This window comes from Choloepus didactylus, chromosome 15 (genome assembly GCF_015220235.1).
Source record: "Choloepus didactylus isolate mChoDid1 chromosome 15, mChoDid1.pri, whole genome shotgun sequence".
Taxonomy (NCBI): domain Eukaryota; kingdom Metazoa; phylum Chordata; class Mammalia; order Pilosa; family Megalonychidae; genus Choloepus; species Choloepus didactylus.
Window position 1 is genome coordinate 37,249,752 of NC_051321.1, and position 20,475 is coordinate 37,270,226.

Below are 20,475 nucleotides of genomic sequence, written 5' to 3' on the forward strand. Positions count from 1 at the left end.
TATTTTGAGGTCTCCCTCATATTTGAAGGACAGCTTTGCTGGATATAGGATTCTTGGTTGGTGGTTTTTCTCTTTCAGTATCTTAAATATATCTCACAACTTCCTTCTTGCCTCCATGGTTTCTGCTGAGAGATCCGCACATAGTCTTATTAAGCTTCCTTTGTATGTAATGGATCACTTTTCTCTTGCTGCTTTCAGGATTCTCTCTTTGTCTTTGACATTTGATAATCTGATTATTAAGTGTCTTGGCGTAGGCCTATTCAGATCTCTTCTGTTTGGAGTACGCTGTGCTTCTTGGATCTGTAATTTTACGTCTTTCATAAGAGATGGGAAATTTTCATTAATTATTTTCTCTATTATTGCTTCTGCCCCTTTTCCCTTCTCTTCTCCTTCTGGGACACCAATGATACGTACATTATTGTACTTTGTTTCATCCTTGAGTTCCCGGAGACGTTGCTCATATTTTTTCATTCTTTTCTCCATCTGCTCCTTTGCGTGTAGGCTTTCAGGTGTTTTGTTCTCCAGTTCCTGAGTGTTTTCTTCTGCCTCTTGAGATCTGCTGTTGTATGTTTCCATTGTGTCTTTCATCTCTTGTGTTGTGCCTTTTATTTCCATAGATTCTACTAGTTTTTTTGAACTTTTGATTTCTTCCATATACACGCCCAGTGCTTCCTTTACAGCCTCTATCTCTTTTGCAATATCTTCTCTAAACTTTTTGAATTGATTTAGCATTAGTTGTTTAAATTCCTGTATCTCAGTTGAAGTGTACGTTTGTTCCTTTGACTGGGCCATAACTTTGTTTTTCTTAGTGTAGGTTGTAATTTTCTGTTGTCTAGGCATGGTTTCCTTGGTTATCCAAATCAGGTTTTCCCAGACCAGAACAGGCTCAGGTCCCAGAGGGAAGAAATATTCAGTATCTGGTTTCCCTGTGGGTGTGTCTTAGAAAATTGCTCCACCCTGTGATGCCTCAGGTCACTGTGCTTTTCTGCCCAGCAGGTGATGCCTGTTAGCCTATAATTCTTGACTGGTGTGAGGAGGTACAGGCCGTGTTCCCCCAGGCTCTGGGGTCTGGTTCTGAATGGAAAGGGCCCCACCCCTTTCCTCCTAGAGAAGACAGACCCCCCAGGTGGAGGTCATTAGCATCTCAATGGTCTCTCTCTCTCTGCTTGTGCTGTCTCTACCCTTCCCCGAGTCACAGCCCTGGAAACTGAAAATGATTGGGGCTTTCTCCACTGAGCCAAAAAAGAAACAGATAGTCCCCTTCAGAACCAGTCCAAGGCAACCCTCTGGCTTTCCCAGGTCAGTCGTCACCCAAAGCCTCTGTCAGTTTTTTGGGGATTCTTACCTGTAGTGAGCAGTTCACACTCGCTACTTAAAACCCCAGTTGGAGCTCAGCTGAGCTATATTCGCTTGCTGGGAGAAGGCTTCTCTCTGGCACCACGAGGCTTTGCAGCTCAGGCTATGGGGGAGGGGGTCTCGCAACTTGGATCCGCAGGTTTTACTTACAGATTTTATGCTGTGTTCTCGGGCATTCCTCCCAGTTCAGGTTGGTGTATGATGAGTGGATGGTCTCGTTTGTTCCCCTGCAGTTATTCTGGATTATTTACTAGTTGTTTCTGGTTTTTTGTAGTTGTTCCAGGGGGACTACTTAGCTTCCACTCCTCTCTATGCCGCCATCTTGCCCCTCCTCCTGTAATCCCAATAAAGTGATTTTTAACATCTTGTGCTGGAGATTTTTTTTTTTTTCATTGTCTTAGAGAAAGCAAAGCAGTTTCATGCAAGATTTACCTCTGATAGGTTGAAGCTGTGAATACAGGTATTGAAAAGTCAATAAATGTGAGAACCAAGGTGGCTGACAGGGTTTCTTTAGCCTCTGATGTGTATTAAGGGCTCTGATACCAACTAATCTGGAGAGGATCTCAGCTTCTCCACCCAATGGCAGTATGTCCCCAGCGATGTTTCAACTGCTCTAAGCCTCAATTGCCTGTATGTAAAATGGGAATAATGACACCCACCCCAGAGGGTTGGTTTCAGGATTAAATAGATAACATGTGAAGTACCTGCAAATAGTGGGCACTTCAAAAATGGCAGTTATTCTTGTGTTTAAGAAAACCAAGGGCTAAGTAATGTTAGGCACTAAGAAGGAGGGATAGAAGGAACAATTAATATAAAGTTTTGTTTCTTAATTACATTAATATTCAAGGTCCCTATGGTGCAAATGGACAATATTGAGCTATGGAACAAGGCTCTCTCCTCTTGGGCTTTGGGAAAGACCAACTCTTTCTGCCTAGATGTTTTCGGAGGTATAAAGTTAATATTTCAATAATTATGGTGGAGGGGCGTTGTGTGTACATCAGTGTCTCATATGACGCATATAATTAAGCCACTTTTTGTTGGGAGCGGAAGAAAATTGGGCTTTCCCAAAGAAAAGCAGCTTGCTCCCAAAGTTGCTAACAGATTGCTTCTTAATTGAACTTGGGAGGTGAATTATATGGTGAATTAGAAAAAAGAACAACTCTGAATTTAGTGAATTGTTCCATAAAGGAAACTGTGAGATTGAATTGCAAATGCTGGCTAGAAACATTTCAGCCAGGCCCATGCATCATGGGCTACTGACCTCTGCTGTGTTTCAGCCAGGGTTTGAACAGGCCGGGGCTCTCTTTTCAAGGCCTGAAGGGCATTCTTTCCCAGAGACCAGCTGTAGGCCTGGGTTTCTTATGCAAAGGAGACGTTTGAATAAACCCCTGTGACTAATGCAATCTACAAGGGCTTTGCATATCCTCTCACTGAAGAGATAATTAACCAAAGATCAAATATGAGGATTTATATATTTTTTCCAAATATTTTTGTTTTGCAACCACACCCAAGGTAAAATATAACCCTACACTCTGAATCTCCCAACTCCTTATCTTTGTCTGCATCGGGCTCTATTTTTCTTTCCGGTTCTGTGGCGCTGACGTGATAGCCCTAGTCACACCTGTTTTACTCATTTGCTAGCTTTTACTGAAAGAAAGGAGCACTTTCCAGTAATTTAGGGGTGAGAAATGACTTGTCTTAGTGGTCGAATTGTCTGTCTTCAGCTCCGTGTCTTCCATTCCTGGCACTCTTGGGAGGAGGGAGATTGGCTGTAAGAAAAATATCCTGAGAGAAGGCTTCATTTTATAGGGTTCTCTGAGTGGTTAATCTCACCTTGGCTGCACTTTAGAATCATCTGGGGTGCTTTTAAAAATCCCCAAACCCAGGTCACGCTCCAGACCAATTAAAGAGGAACCTTGGGGGTGGGGCCCAGTCATCAGTATTTTTAAAAGCTCCGCAGGTGATTCGAAAGTGGAGCCAAGGTTGAGAGTCACTGCTCCAGGAATAGCTTCCTCCCTCCCTCCATACAAGCTGATAAAGACAAATTTTCCTATTAGTAAAGCCGAGTTGGAAATAATTGAGTTCTCTTTTTAAATGCTGTCTTCTGATTCATCCATCCATCCATCCTTCCATCCATCCATCCATCCATCCTATATTTTATTGAGTACCTGCTCTGTGTCATACACAGTGCTGAGTATTCATTGTCGGACAAGATAAGGTCTCTTCCTTCATGATGCTAAAAGCTAAAAACTAGACTGTGGGGGTATTTAGCTGAGTGACCAGGAGGTCCCAATAGCTTGTGGTGAGGGCTAGGATGTGAATAAGCCCCTGTGGGAGCACAGAGGAGGGACTTCTAACCCAGGAGGGACACAGGGCAGCTTTCCAGAGTAAGAGGTGTCCCAGACGAGACTTGAGTGACCAGATGAAGAAGTGGCTATGGGGGACAAAGGTGCTTCACTAAGAGGAAAATGGAAATCCAAGCCCAGTAAGCAGCATAGGGGGGCTGGAACACAGAGCTGGAGTGGGGGAAGGTAGCAGGAGACAGGCCCTCAGGCCCCGCTGTCCAGGATGCTGGCAGGGCTCTTCACCCTTGAGGGACCTCAATAGTGTTCCCAGGCACTGGGGAGCCCTTGAAGAGTTTCCATCAGGGGAGTTGCCAGAACACGTTAATCCCAGGAGATCCCAGGCTCCCACCTGGAAGCACCCCCTTGTTCTCCTTGTTCTCCTTTCTGAGGCCGAGTGGAAGGAGCACAGGTTTGGGTGTCAGACGGATCTGCCTCTAGCCTTCACTGTTTACTCACCACCTCTGTACCCTCAAGACAGGCAAGTCAGTTCACTCCTCAGAGCCTTGGTTTAATCTGTTAAGTGGGTCTTTATGAGGCTTGAATTACAAAACTCAAGGAAAGCATTTGGCACCATTCTTAGCACAGGGTCAGCATCATAACTGGCACTTAATGAACACTGACTTTCCTTCTCCACGTACTGGGGTGAGGGCAGGGGGTGCCTGGTCGCCCACCCCCCCCCAAGTCCCAGCTTTTGCCCCCGTTATAGCCCCAAGTGTCAGAGAGCGGGGGCATTCAGAAGTCCTAAGGCAGAATGTCAGTCTCTCTGGCCTTGGCTCCCTCAGCACAGCCTCCAGCTCTCCTGGAATCAGGTCTGTGCTCTGGTCTCTTTCTCACTCCCCCACCCCTTTTGCAGGAACCAAGCAGGTCTTAATTTACCAACCTCCATGCTGGGCCTCCGATGCTATATGGAATCCCATTTCAAATCCCAACTCCTCTGCCCCCCTCCTGTCCTCTACTAATAACCTCTGCATGTGGTTACAAAGGCCTTTCATGCCCATGGTTCCCCATCGAGATCACTCAGAACAAAACCCAAAATGTTTTGCAAGGCCCCACATCATCTGACCCTAGAGGCTCTCTGCTTCCTCCCTGACCTCATGTCCTATAGCTTTCTTCCCCACTCTGTCCATTCCAGTCACACTCACTCCTTATTGCCAAGCCCACTCCTGCCCCAGGGCCTTTGCACTCTCGGGTTGGGATGTTCTTCCCCAAGTATCCTCAGACTCTCACCCTCAGTCTTTCCAGGACTCTGCTCAAATGTCACACAGACACACTGTCATAGTCTTCCTTTTCTTTGTCACAAGAAATGGCCACCCCTTATGCCCAAGTATTCTCCGTCTTCCTCACTCTCGTTTATTTTCTCCCCAGTGCTGGTCAACAACCAATTTTTGTATTGACTTGACTAACTGTTTATCATTTTCTCCTCCACTTGCCTTCAGAATATAATTTCCATGAGCTCAGGGTAAATTGTGTTGAGTGTCGTGTCTCGAGCAGCAGGAACAGCATCTGGCAGGTAGCAGGTGTTTGATAAATATTTACTGCATGAGCTACGCCCAAACCCATGACCTCATGTGGTCCTCGCAACAGCCCATTTGACAGATGAAAAGTACTAACGCCATTGGGATTTCCCCTGACTTTTAGCTCAAGAGGAAATGATAGCACGACTGGAAGAAAACCCAAGGGCTGGGAGCTGGCAGCCCCCACCCCGGCAGCTGCAGGGAGTGTGGGAGAGGATTCCGAGCTGGCCAGAAAGCCAGTGTTACAAGCAGGGTGATGGGATACAAAAACATCAGCATGTCCCACGCAGCTCCAGGCACGGAGCCTCCCGTCTCTGCCTCTCTTTAAGGGGGCACTTCCCTCCAGGTGGTGTGGGAGCTGCCGTCCCTGCGACATCATAGTCACGAAGACGGACACCAACTGTGTGTGCCAGAAGTTGGGGTGTGAGACCACACAGCTGTCTCCAAGTGGTTGCCCAGGGCCTGGGGATTGGGTCATGTCTGGGAGCGTAGCACTTGGGTGTGACCCTTCAGTGAGAGTGGTGTCATCCGTGCACCGGCTCTTTCTTGTCTTTCAGGTCACCTCCTCAGAAGGATGTCTCTGTACACAGTATAAGCAGCCCCTCAATGCCACGTGCAGAATCTGATCTTCTCCAGAGCGTTTTCTGAGCTGGCAATTTTCTTATTTACTTACTTCCCACTACTGTTTATTATCTCATGCTCATTCTAGAATGTATGCATCTTGAGGGCAGGAATCCCATCTGTTTTGTTCACTGCTGGATCCCCTGTGCCTGGAACCATTCCCAGCACATAGTAGGTCTAATAAATAGATATCTGGTGATTGACCATCTTCCTGGTGCAGAGAAATGTTTCCATGGTTTAGAGCTGATGGCTACATGCCTCACTCTCCCTGAGGAGACAGTGTCCGCAGGGCCTAATATAGAAAGTGAACAGATTAATTTCTAAAAGGATCACCCACCCACCAAAGAGGAAGCCAGGATGCCAGCCCAAGCCCCGGCAGCAGTGGCTGCACACAGCAGGCTTTCAGGATGGGCACTGATAACGTGCTCCGGCCTTCCACACCAAGTGGGCTCGGGAAGGAGAGCATGCCTTGTCTGCATTTGGTCTTATGGAAGGAGGGTGAGGAAGCTGGCCTTGGGGGGCCCTGCTAACTTTGTAAATTTGATTCTGTGAGTCCTTGGACTGATCAAGGAGAAGACTTGTATTCATGATTTATGTGTTCGTTGTGTGTGGTTGGAAGGAAGCAGATTCTTCATTTGCCCTCGTGTTAGAAGGATGCCCGGCTTGCAGTAGATGCTCAAGGAGCTTCTGTTGATGAAATCTTCTCCGATCCACTGGTGCTTCTGGGCATCTCCATGTGACTAGTTTGCTCCCTTATGTCTTAGTGTTAGTGCCCAGAAGGCTGATATGTCCTCATGTGTCTTTTCTTTTCTGTTCCTTTAGGTGGGCTTGAAGAACAGCCAACTGAGAGCTGGTCAAACACGACAGCCGGGAATATGAGCAGTGAGGAAGCCAGAAGGGGTAATGTGAGGCCCACTTAGACCAATGGGTGCCTTTTTAAAAAACTGTTGTGAAATACACATAACATTTACCATTGTAAACATCTTGAAGTGTACAATTCAGTGGCATTAATGTATTTACAATGTCGTGCAGCCATCACCACTGTCAATTTCCAGAACTTTTCATCACCCCCAAAGACACCGCGCCTACCCATTAAGCAGTTTGTCCTCCTTCCCCCATCCCCTCAGCCCCGGGCCTTGGGTACCTTCCATTGTACCCATTACTTACTATCTTAGCGGCTAACATGGACTAGAAGCACCGACGCCTGTGGGCAAAGGGAGTGTTTCCTTTTGCTGAGTGGGGCAGGGGAAAGGATTGGAAGGGTGGCATTTGGTTGCTCAGGGACTGTAAGCTCATTAGTAAAACTCTGCTCTCTTGAATTGACTTTTCTCTCTAGAGCTTGGCCCGTGAGTTGTGTTCCTTGAATGACTGAGAGGAGGGATGGTGAGGCCTAGGGAAATAGTTATATGAGAGCATAAGTAGGCCTAGGAGGCAGGGGAAGGGAAAGGAAGCTGGGGTGGGAGTTGCTAGGGGAGAGCAAAGACTAGAGACTCAGTGGGCAGCTATGGGAGGGGGCAGGTGCGGTCACTGGTTGTTTGTGGGCAGGTGCCACCCATCAGCATGCAAACATTCAGATGTGAGTGTGGTCTACCAGGTATTTCTAGCTTGAGATTATGGTGCAGCATCTCACTTGAGACACCTACTTTTGGAGAAGCTTTTCGTGTTCAGAGGAGAATGGCTGCTGGGCTTCTGTCTAGCCTGCACCAAGCAGGAGCAATGGCCACCACATTTCTTCTGCATAAACTTAGCTGCAGAGCAGAAGGAATACTTTTAAATGCCAGACTCCAATGTTTTAGGGATGCAAATGTGGGGATGAAATGGAAATCATTGGTTGCTTTATTTTATGGTTTGCTTAAATGTTTTTTTTTACACATGCATGTGCATATATAAATATATGATTTGACACAAATGCATATATGTGATTATATCACATAGTTTTTTTAGTATCATCTTTTTTCCTTCCCTTTTCACTTAGCTAACCCTTTGTTGCTTTATTCCGCATACCAGCCCTCCACTTTTTCGCAAGTAATACATGTTAACAACTTTGTATGTGCCCTTCCATATTTTCGCCCATGCACAGTATAAATACATAGAGATATACACACATATATAAGCATATGAACATATATACAGATACAGGCTTTTGTCGTTGTTTTTTTTTAAATGGGATCATATTCAATACATATTTTTAACACATTTTGCTTTTCTCACTCAATGCTTCATGGGAAACCCCTCCAAGGCACTTACTTGGTATAGCTTAAATTTATCTTTTTTAATAGTTGCAAAGCTTTCCTGGTGTGGATATACCATGCTTTATCCAATATTCCCCTTTCAATGAGCATTCACTTCACTTCAACTTTTTGCTGTCATGAACAATGCAGCAGTTAACGGTCCTGAACATATATCCTTCCACACTTAGGATGCTTTTAAAAGATGCTGTTAGATGATGTTTCAAAAGATGTAACAAATTCACTTCAGCACAGCAGTATCCTCCCTGGCATTAAGTATTATCAGTGTTTTTAATTTTTGCCAGGCTGATGGGTATAAATGCTGGTTTGTCATTACTGCATTTGTATTTTCCTGACTGCCGAGGACCTTGAGTGGCTTTTCCTCCATGTTCTTCTGTGGCTCGCCTCTGTGTCCTTTGCCCAATTTTCAGTTGGGTTGCCAATCTCCGTGTTGTCAGTTTGACTTCATTTAGAGAGAGGCAGGTTTTTTAGCTCCTCCTCTCTGTCCCCACCCCCTGCACATGACAAACCTGCATTTGTTTTTCAGCTGCACAGCTCATTGCCTGTGCTGGGAGCAGACCCACCTTTGAACCTGCAGTTTTCTGCTTTGCTTGTCTAAGAGTGTCTTAGGGTCCCAAGGCTGCCAAAGCAAAGTATTCTCTCTCAGTTCTGGAGGCTGGAAGTCTGAAATCCAGGTGTCAGCAGGGCCCTGCTCCCTCTGAAGTCGGTGGGGAAGCATCTGTTCCAGGCCTCTCTCCTGGCTGCTGGCGGTGGCTTTTCAGCAACCCAGGGTGTTCTCTGCCTCAGTCGCCACACGGCCTTCTCCCATGGGTCTGTCCCCTCTCCCTCTCTTACAGGGGCACCATCACAGAGGATCAGGGCCCACCCTAATCCAGTTTGACCACATCTTAACTGATGACAGTTTCAAAGATCCTATTTCCAAATAAGGTTACATTCACAGGATGGAGGGTTAGGACTTGAACATGTATTTTTGGGGGACATAATGGAGCCCATAGCAAAGAATATTTTGACTTATAAGTCCTGAGCCTCTTCAGACATCTGGTATACCATTTTAGCCCCAGACAACCCCCACTTAGTGGCAAATGGATAGTTGCTGGCAGTCCTTTTGTGGTGGGGTGTGGGATGTGGGGATGAGGGCCAGGGGGGTTGCTGTCACACTGCAGTGATGGAGATTCCACAAATAATTCTTTCTTCCCTATGTAAGTGATCTATTGTTGCATAAAAATCACCCCCAAACTTAGTGACTTCAATGATTTTTTCTCTCTCATGATGCTGTGGGTAGATTGGGTTCAGTGAGGTGGTTCTTTAGCTGGTGTTGGCTGGGTCACTCACTCATCTACATTGATCTAGCAGCTGATCTGGGCTGGAAGGTCCAAAAAGGCTTCAGTCATACTCCTGGTGCCTTAGTGCACCTCCACATGGCCCCTCTCTCGCCACTAGATTTTCACAGTTCAGTTGTCTAGCCTGAGGTCCTTTACAGTCCAGTGACCAGCTGCCCAGGGGGAAGAAGCAGGAGCCAGAGCTCCCAGAATGCTACTTCTGCCACACTCTCTTGGCCAAAGCAAGCCACAGGCAGCCCAGGGTCAAGGGGAGGGAAATAGATTCCACTCTTTAATGTGAGAAGGGGCATGAGTTTACAGCAAAGAGAGGTCTTGTTGGCAGCCATATTCAGAGACTATCTACTGCCTCCTTTCATTGCATCTTACCTCCCCACCAGAAATAATGTCGGAGTTTTTAATATTTACCAGTGTGATGGTTATAAAATGACAAGACCAAATAAACTTGGACAGTTGGGCACACTTGAGTTTGAATCCCAGCTCAGCTGTTTAGTAGCTATTACCTTGGATAAGTTATCCAACTCCTCCAAATTGGTGAGAATTGGAAATCATATATATGAGAAATGCATAGCCAGATGTTCAATGGCTGTGGCTCCTCCTCTTTGTCCTCCCCACCTCCACCTCCAAAAAGTATATTATCCAGCATTGAAAGCACATCATCCACTTGTGGACTGGGATTCCACAGCTGTTCAACAGCTGCACAGAAACACAATTAAGGAGGACAGGAAGGAATAAGGCTGGTGCGGCCCATTAAGACTGTCTCCAGTTCACTTATGCAGAGGATCCAAATTGCAACGAGATCGCAGCCTTTTTAAGGAGGAGGATGACAGCACCCGCCAGCCCCTCCCTACCGCCCCACTGAGGCTGGCTAAATCCCTAGTCTGCAGCCCCTCAAATGACCCAGGTTTGGTTGAAGAGGATATGGTCAATCCCTCCACTCTGCATTACAACAAGAGACAAGCAAGTCTTGAAGCATCCATCCAGTCTTGAGGAGGAAGGAGACCCAAAGGTGAGGCGGGGGCAGGCTGTGCTGTCCAGCCCCTCCATCCTCCCAGGACACTGTCAGGCACCAGCCTGGGGTGCCTCCTGTTTTTGTTTGAATTAAAGATAAGACAACTTGTGTCAATCTGAAATTCCCCTTTAATCACCATCCCCCCTCTTCTACCACCCCTAGAAAAAAGAGACCGCCCAAGCAGGAGAAAGGATCTGAGGGAAGCCCCCAGCCCTCTGGCTTTGGCAGCAGGTTTATTTCCTGGCATTATGTGGCTCCCGTCAGCCCTGACAGTGGGGATCTGTGCTTCCAGCTTTGGGGGTAGTGGGGCTCTAGGGACTGCTCACTCAGCAGACCCTGCTGACCGTTTGGTCAGAGGTGCCTCCTTCCCCTGGAGATGAGAGCCCAGCGTGCATTTCGGGGCTGGTAACAGGATTAATGAAATGGAGTGTGCAACTGCTCTGCGAATGGAGGTGTGACTGTTTTGATAGTGACTGATTTCCAGATCCATATTCCTAAAGAGAATGGACCTTTCACTTTTAGTAACAGTCCCTGAAGGCTTTGTGCTAAAGCAAAGAATAATGGAATCTGGTTGCTTGGGAGAATAGGGATTCTGCAAATTTGGGCACAAAACACTCAGCCCTTGAATCCCTGAATGTCACTTATCTCGGTGCAACTGTAACCCCTGAGCCTGACTAACTTTAGCCCCTCTTTCTAGCCCGTCCCCAAACACAGACCTTCAGAGTGATTGCTGCAGCTCACCCTTACTGAGCCCATCCCCATGGTGGGTGTTTGACATTCATGATCTCTTTCAGTGCTCACACCAACACTGTGCAGCAGGAAGTAAGGCTCAGATTGCTGAGTGGCATGTCCAAGGCCACATGGATAATGAATGGGCAGCATTTGCCTTGATCCTATGCCCCCCGGACCCAAACCCCTTGCTCTTAACCTTTGGGCATGGGTTCTCAAACTTGCCTGAGCTTTCAAATCACCTGGGGAGCTTTAAAATCTCTGGATGCCTTGACTCCACTCTAGGTCATTCAACTGAGTCACAATCAGAGGGCAGGGAGGCAGACGTCACAATTGTTTAGAAGCTTCTCTGTTGATTCTAACATGCTGCCAGGTTTGAGAACCACTGTGCTGAATAATCAACAGTGTCTCCTTTTATGAAGGGGGTATTCTTTAGTTTTTGAGACTCACCACATACAAGGTGGGAATTTGCCCATCACCCTGCTGTGAGGGTTATGCAGGGGGCTGGACTTATCCGAGCGTTTACTTCTGGTGTGGGGGTGACCACTCGCCTAATCTAAAAATTGCACTTCCTTGCCTGAGAAGGCTCGGTCAAGGCTTGTTCCATTTATGACACGGCTGTGCCTTCAGCTGGAAATGGAACACTGAATAGCAACTGCCGCTCTGCTCTTTGCAGAGAGTACAGGATTCTTGTTCAGAGCCAGAGAACTTAAATGGACTTCATCCTCCACCCCACCCCACCCCCAGCATGATAAATTCTTTCAGATGCCCCTGAGCAACTCTTCAAATGGACTCTTGGCCTTAATAAATAATTACATCCTTCTATTTGGACTCTGCTTCCAGATAGTAGTAATCCAGGAAAATCCAATAATGACAGTTGCATTAAGATCCTTCTTCCAGGCTAAGCAGAACATCTGTTTAGACATATTTTTAATCGGCAAATGCTTCCTGTGTTGAGTCCTCAGCAAATTAAATTTCTCACTGGACCGAGGGGAAGCTGTCATTCAATAACCCATCTCTGGAAATTACACCCCAGTCTCCTTCCAGGTGCACTTGAGATTTTCCCATGCTGACTTGGCTACATAAAACTGGCCCTTACAATACTAGGTCACATATAGAAAGCACAGCTCTTCTGAGAACATGGGATGTCTTAGTGTTATTCCCTTGGATCGAGAAGTATGTTTGCCCATTTTTTTCTCCAGAAAGAGTTGGCAGCAGAAGAAAATTAAGAGACTTGTTGAAAATCATATGGGAATTGAATAACAAACTTCCACTTGCAACATCACTGCTTGCAACTACGTAAGACATGATGATTCTCAGGATGTGGACATTATAGGCTTCAGCATTGCCAACATTTTGGGAAGGTTTCCTCCACACAATTGTTTGGACTGTTGGACTGTTTATTTTTAGAGTAACTTGTCCCTTCTTTAATTCATTCATTCAAAATTCAAAAGTACTGAATGCTTCCCACCAGCCAGGTGCTGTGCCAGGTGTGGAGAACAGAATGGTGAACAAGCCAGCCTCGGTTCCTGCCCCACAGAGTTTCCAATCTACTGGGGCAATTTACATTTGAAGTCTTGATGCACTTTGTAGTCTAAGGCTGGGATAGCAAATTAGAGTATCAGGAGAGGCCAGGCTTGTAATCCAGTCACAACCAGGATCCAGAGCATACGGGTGAAGTGGGCAGGATCAGACAAGATGAAGTGGAGAGAGATGGTGGCAAATGCGAGAAAACAGGCTCTGATCATAGGGAGCAGATGCTAACTCCAGTGGGTTGTACCATGATGGAAGATGGACCCACTGTTGCCAGATCTTTCCATTTTTAAGGAAAAGCTGGAAAATCTGAATTCTTACATAAAATCTCTTGATTTTTAAAAGCCGGCTTCTCAAGTGAGATTGATTTTAAAAAAACACAGTATGGGCCCAAAGTGTCCAGGCCAAACAAAATACATCTGTGGGTTGGATTTATCCCAAGGGCTTCAAGGGCATGACTTCTGTTCGAGAGGTTCTAATAGTAAAATGATTATTTTCGAATTTAAAAGTGTATTGTATACCAGTTTTCTGGTTCTGGCAATAAGACTGATGAACTAGTAAGAACTCCTTATACAAACATGGAAATGGTGAAAAAAAAATAGAAACTCTACCCCAATTAAAAGTATGAATCTATCTCAAAGGAAAGAAAGGTAAATCACCATGATCAGAAGAGAATAGGGAAAGTACATCTAGAGAACTAAGCTCCAGCTGGTGCAATGGCTGTGCAGAGTTCACTGGACCTTGACTGGTATTTGAGGGGCTGCAGGCTGGTGTTCTAATGCCCATGAAATGCCCATATGGGTAAGGGAGATATGGCTTGGTCCCACAAGAGGCAGAAAGTGGAGAATGAGATCCTACATAAAATGAGTGCCCCCAAAGGGCCCCCTACTCATTAAAAAAATAGGCTAGAAAAATTCTCCCCAGTAGCTCAGAGGAGTGGCAAGAAATCTTGCTATCTTTCCTAGGCTCTGTGTGGGGGTAAAATTATCTTCTGTGAGAAACTAAATCTCAGGTTAAAACCTCTTCCTTGTGCAAGATATGAATTCTCAATTTATACTTCCTATATATGGAAACCCTAAATTGAGAAATTATTATAAAATTTGATCTAGGAGCCATAAAATCCTCAGAACACTGGCAGAAAAAAACATGCAAAACAGAGTCACAACCAGGACTACTGAGACTACTGAGGAAAGGAATAACTGCCCTAAAAAATGAACTTCACACAGAAATATTAGCAACCCCAAAATTTAATACATGACGGAGAATCAGCAGACACAATAAATTGGAGATTTGATATCCAAATATCTAGAAATAATAGGACAATCTGAAATAGATTATAATAAGTATGCCTAAAATGATTAGAGAGTCAATGGAAGAGACTAAAACTATATTGGGAAAAACACCCAAATATACAGGACAATGTGAAAAAAAGAGCAAAAAGATTTGCAAAAAGCATTAAATAGGGCTTCTAGAAATGGTAACTATATTCATTGGGATAAATGGGATAAATAGTGTATTGAACACAACTGAAGAGAGAATTGATGAAATAGAAAATAGATCTGAGGAAACCACACAAATTGCAGCACTGAGAGATAAAGAGAGAAAATATGAAAAAAAGGTGACGACACATGAGGATAAAACAAGACTGTTGATGTACAGTCACTAGGAGTTCTAGAAGGCAAGAGAACTCCCATCGAGAGACTGGGAAAGAGGCATATTTAAAGGGATATTGAATTAGAATTTTCCAGAATTGAAGGAAGATGTGAGTTTTCAAGAACCACACTGAATCTCAATCAGGGAAATAAATCAACATCTAGACAATCATAGAAATATTGAGGAGCACCAAAGACAAAGAACAAAAGAAAGAAAACAGAACAAAAGACAAGAGAGTTAACAGATGAAAGAATGAACATTGAACTAACACGATACTTGCATTGGCACCAATGAAGACAAAAGACATTGGAATGATTTCTTTGAAGTGCTGGGGAGAAAATATCTTTCAACTTAGAATTCTGTGCAGTCCCAGCTAAACTTTGTTTCAAGAATGAAGCACGCGACAACATGGATGAACCTTGAGTACATTATGTTAAGTGAAATAAATCAGACACAGAAGGGCAAATATTGTATGATCTTACTGATATGAACTAATTATAATATGTAAACTCATAGACATAAAATACAGAATATAGGTTACCAGGATATAGAATGAGGCTAAAGAATGGGGAGTGGCTGCTTAACATGTGCAGAATGTTTAACTAGATTTGGAAATGGACAGAGGTGACAGTAGCACATTACTGTGAGAATAAATAACAGTGCTGAATGGTGCGTGACTATGGTGGAAAGAGGAATTTAGAGTCATGTATGTCAGCAGGAGGAAAGTTGGAGGTTGAAACATGGGAATGTACAACACAGTGAATCTTATGGTGGACAGTCTGTGATTAACTGAACAAATAAAAAAAGTTCTGTCATGAACTGGAGCAAATGTATGACACTATTACAAGGAGTTACTAACAGAGGGGTATATGGTGAAAATGTACCTATTGCAAACTATGGACTACAGTTAACAGTAAGATTTTAAAACTCTTTCATCAACAGTAACAAATGTACCACACCAATGCTATGGGTCAAAAATGGGGAGAGGAGGGAGAGAAGGGGTATGGGAGGATTTGGGTTTTCTTTTTTCATTTTTATTTCTTTTCTGGAGTAATGAAAATGTTCTAAAATTGATCATGGGGTTCTATGCACAAATATGTGATGATACTGTGAACCAATGATAGTATACTTCAGATGGTTTGTATGATGTGTGAATATATCTCAATAAAACTGCAAAAAAGTTATAATGGGGTGAGGATAAAATAAATATATTTACAGATAAAGAGTGAAAGAGTTTATTGTCACCATGAAAGAATATTTAAAAATTCATATTCAGGAAGGAGAAGTGGGATGCAAGAAATAACAGTGAGCAAGGAAATGGTGAATATGTAGGTAGATATGCATCTATTGCAAACAAACAAGCGAGCAAGCAAACCACAGCAATAGTGTCTAATTTGAGGGTGTTAAAAGCAAGTAAGCAATAACATGAAACATTGGAGGGTCTTTGACAACTTAAAGTATTTTCAGATACTTGTATTTTTCAGAATGAGAATGGAGATTCTGATTTCTTCAGATCTATTTTCTAGTTCACTAATTCCTTATATTTTGTTAAGTCAAGGATAAACGTTAAAAATTAAAGGTGATATGTTTTCACAAACATTGGGGACTGACGACTTGATGTACTGAGCCCTCTGTCTTGGGGCTGACCCCTGTGAAGCTGGTTGCTGCAAGAAGAAGCTAAACCTGCTTATAATTGTGCCTAAGAGTCTCCCCTGAGTGCCTCTTTGTTGCTCAGATGTGGCCCTCTCTCTCTAACTAAGCCACCTTGGCAGGTGATCTCGCTGCCCTCCCCCTATGTGGGACCTGACTCCCAGGGGTGTAAATCTTCCTGGCAATGCAGGATATGACTCCCGGGAATGAATCCAGACCCAACATCATGGGATTGAGAACACCTTCTTGACCAAAAGGGGAGGTGAAATGAAACGAAATAAAGCTTCAGTGGCTGAGAAATTTCAAATGGAGTCTAGAGGTCACTCTGGTGGACATTCTTATGCACTACATAGATAACACTTTTTAGGTTTTAATATATTGGAATAGCTAGAAGTAATACAGCTATTATAAACTACCAAACTCCAACCCAGTAGCCTTGACTCTTGAAGACGATTGTAAAACAATGTAGCTTACAATGGGTGACAGTGTGATTGTGAAAACCTTGTGGATTGCACTCCCTTTAATCCAGTGTATGAATGGATGAGTAGAAAAATGGGGACAAAACCTAAATGAAAAATAGGGTGGGATGGGGGGAGGATTTGGGTGTTCTTTTTTATTTTTATTTTTTATTCTTAATCTGATTCATTCTGGTGTATGGAAAATGTTCAAAAATAGATTGGGGTGATGAATGCACAGCTATATGATGGTACTGTGAACAGTTGATTGTACACCGTGGATGATTGTATGGTATGTGAATATATCTCAATAAAACTGAATTAAAAAAAATTAAAGGTGATACTAAAGAACAGAAAGGGGGTCATGAAAATAAAAAGTAAATGTAGAAAAATTTCTTAATCTAATAGAAAGGAGGAAAAGAGAAAAAAAAGAGCAAAGATAAAAATGGCACAAATAAAACAGAAAACAATGGGAAGAAAATAAGTCCAGGTATATCAGTTAACAAAATAAATATAATCCACCTGTTAAAGAGAAATTCTCAGGTTGGACATGTACAACAAAAAATATTGCTCTTTGTGGCTTATAAAAGACATCTAAAACCTAATTACACTTCACTGCAAACATTGACAATATAGCGAATCTAATCCAATAATGTATAAAAATTTATACACCATTACCAAGTGGGATTTATTCCAGGTATGTAAGGCTGGTTCAACATTTGAAAATCAAACAATGTAATCCACAATACCAACAGGCTAAAAATGAAAAAGCATATGATCATATCAATTGATGCAGAAAAAAGCATCTGACAAAATCTAATGCTATTCATGATAAAAACTCTCAGCAAATTAGGAATACAAGGGAATCACCTCAACTTGATAAAGATCATCTACAAAAAACCCTACAGCTAACATCACATTTAGTGATGAAACACTGAATGCTTTCCTCCTAAGATCAGGAATAAGGCAAGGATGTCACTACTGTTATCCAACATAGGTCTGGAAATTCTTGACTTCAGTGAGTCAAGAACAGAAAAAAAAAGGCAAGCAGATTGGAAAGGGAGAAATACAATTGTCCCTATTTTCAAGTGACATATTTATCCATGTATAAAACCACAAGGAACCTATAAAAACAAACAAGCAAACTAGAATTAATGTGAGTTCAGCAAGATGTCAGAATATAAGAACAACATAAAAAAATCACTCACATTTCTATATACTAACAATGGACATACAGAAATGAAAATTAAATGCACAATAACCTTTACTATTACTTCAAAGAAAATGAAATGTGTAGCTTTACCTTTAACAAGACATGTGCAGGATTTGTAAGCCAAAAATTTAAAAATGATAATGGAGGAAATCCAACCTAAATAAATGGGAAAACGTGCCATGTTCATGGATTGGAGGACTCAATATAGTAAATATGTCAGTTCTCTCCAAATTGATCTACAGGTTTAATGCAGTTCCTATCAAAATTCCCATAAGGTTTTTTGTAGACGTAGACAAGCTTATGCTAAAATTTATATGGAAAGACATATATCCGAGAATGGCTAAAACAATCATGACAAAGAATAAAGTAGGAGGAATCATTCTACTTGTTATAAAAAAAAAAATTAAAGGTGATACTAAAGAACAGAAGGGGGTCATGAAAATAAAAAGTAGATTCAGTTTTATTGAGATATATTCACATACCATACAATCATCCATGGTGTACCTTCCTATATAGCTACTGTAATTAAGACAGTGTGGTATTGGTGAAGGAATAAATTCACAAATCAGTGGAACAGAATAAAGAGTCAAGAAATAAACCCACACAGGTATGTTCAACTTATTTTTTTTCAGTGCTGCAAAAGCAAGTCAATAGAGGAAGGATAGCTGTTTAATAAAGATGTTAGAACAATCGGACATCCACAGGCTGTTCACCACCAAAAAATGAACCATGCCCTAAACCTCACATCTTACCCAAAATTTAACAAAATGGATCATGGACTTAAATGTAAAACATAAACCTGTAAAACTTATAGAAAAAAAGTAAAAGAAAATCTTTCAGATCTAGGGCTAGGCAAAGAATTCGTAGACTTTACTCAAAAGTACATCCCACAAAGGAAAGATTAATAAATTGGACCTCATAAATGTTAAAAAAAATTCTTGCTCTGCAAAAGTGCATATAAAGAGGATGAAAAGGCAAACTACAAAGTGAGGGAAATATTTACACACCACTTAACCAACAAAGTACCAGTATCTAGAACATGTAATGAACTCTCAAAACTCAATAGTAAGGACGAACAATCCAGTTAGAAAATGGGCAAAAGACATGGACAGATATTTTACCAAAGAAGACATAAAGATGACAAATATATATGTGAAAAGATGTTCAACATCCCTGACTATCAAAAAGGAAATGCAAATTTAATCCACAGTAAGATGTCACTACATGCCTATCAGAATGGCTAAAATTAAAAATATGGACAATGCCAAATGATGAGGATACAGAGAAACTTGATCACTCATACATTGCTGGTGGGAATGTAAAATGTACAACTACTCTGGAAAAATAGTTTGGCAGTTTCTTGTAAAGCTAAACAGTCAATTACCATATGGCCCAGCAATTCCATTCTTGGGCATTTATCCCAGAGGAATACAAAGTTATCTTCACACAAAAACCTTTACATGAGTGCTCATAGCAGCTTTACCTGTAATATCTAGAAACAACCCAAAAGTCCTTCAATAAGTGAATGGTTAAACAAACTGTGGTATGCCCATACCATGGAATACTACACAGCAATGAAAAGGAATGAACTATTGTTATACACAATGCCTTGGATGAATTCCCAGGGAATTATGCTGAGTAAGAAAAGCCAATCTCCAGAAGTACATACTGTATGATTCCATTATTTAACATTATTGAAATGACAAAATCTTAGAAATGGAGAACAGATTAGTGGTTGTCAGGGTTTAGAAATGCACAGGTATGGAGGAAGGGAAGCAGGTGAGGTTATTAAATGGCAATGCAAGGGATCCTTATGGGGATGGAACTGTTCAGTATCTTGAATTTGGTGGTGGATACACAAATCTATACATGTGATAAAATTGTATAGAACTACACACACACACGCACACACACACACACACAAATGAGTATAAGTAAAACTGGAGAAATCTGAATGAGACCAGTGGATTGTATCACTGTCCGTTTCCCATTGTACTATGCAAAATGTTGCCATCTGGGGGAACGGAGTAAAGGGTACATGGGCTCTCTGTGTATTATTTCTTATAATTGTACAGAAATCTTCAACGATCTCAATTAAAATTTCAAGTTAAAAATTATGTACAATAAAAAAATAACATTAAACCTCAGGATTATGATCATTGCAAAATTTGTTTTAATGTTTTTTATGGGAAATGGAATTTACTCACAGAAAAACACCCGTCAAATGACTCATACACACAAAAAAACATAATTACACAAAAAGATTGAAAATAAATGGATAGAAAAAGCTCTATCAAGCAAACTAATCAAAATAAAACTGGTATAGCAATAATAATATCAGACAAAATAATTTTTATTATGGGTGAACATTATTATGGATAAAGAGGGCCATTGATGATAAAGGAAACAATTCTACTGCTGCATTGTGAAACTTACATGTCCTTAATCAATATAGCCTTGAACTATATGAAACAAAATTAAGAATTAAGGAGAAGATGACAATTCAGTAACTGGTACACCAAGCAACCCAAAATATTTGTAAGTAGAAGTTTTGAACGATATATTTAGAATCCTTCACCCAACAATTAGATAATACATATTATTTCAAGAATACCTGGAACTTTATGAAAATTGATCATGTACTGGCTACAGAGGAAGGCTCTAAATATCAAAGAATTGATATCTAGGAATATGGGCCCTCAATCTGTGGCCAGGAGACCACATCCAGCCTGCCATCTGTTTCTGTAATTAAAGTTTTATTGGCACACAGCCAAGCCCATTCATTTAGTATTGTCTATAGCTGCTTTC

The 20,475-nt window shown here is 42.3% G+C and overlaps 1 protein-coding gene across 1 annotated transcript in view; it reads left to right on the forward strand.

Annotated features, from left to right (window-relative positions):
* TLL2 (tolloid like 2) overlaps positions 1–20,475 on the forward strand; it is a 146,198-nt gene that overhangs the window by 57,901 nt on the left and 67,822 nt on the right. The window contains exon 3 of the mRNA XM_037804520.1: positions 6,659–6,736. Coding sequence (XP_037660448.1) covers positions 6,659–6,736 — 78 coding nt within the window. The remainder of the gene's footprint in view (positions 1–6,658; positions 6,737–20,475) is intronic.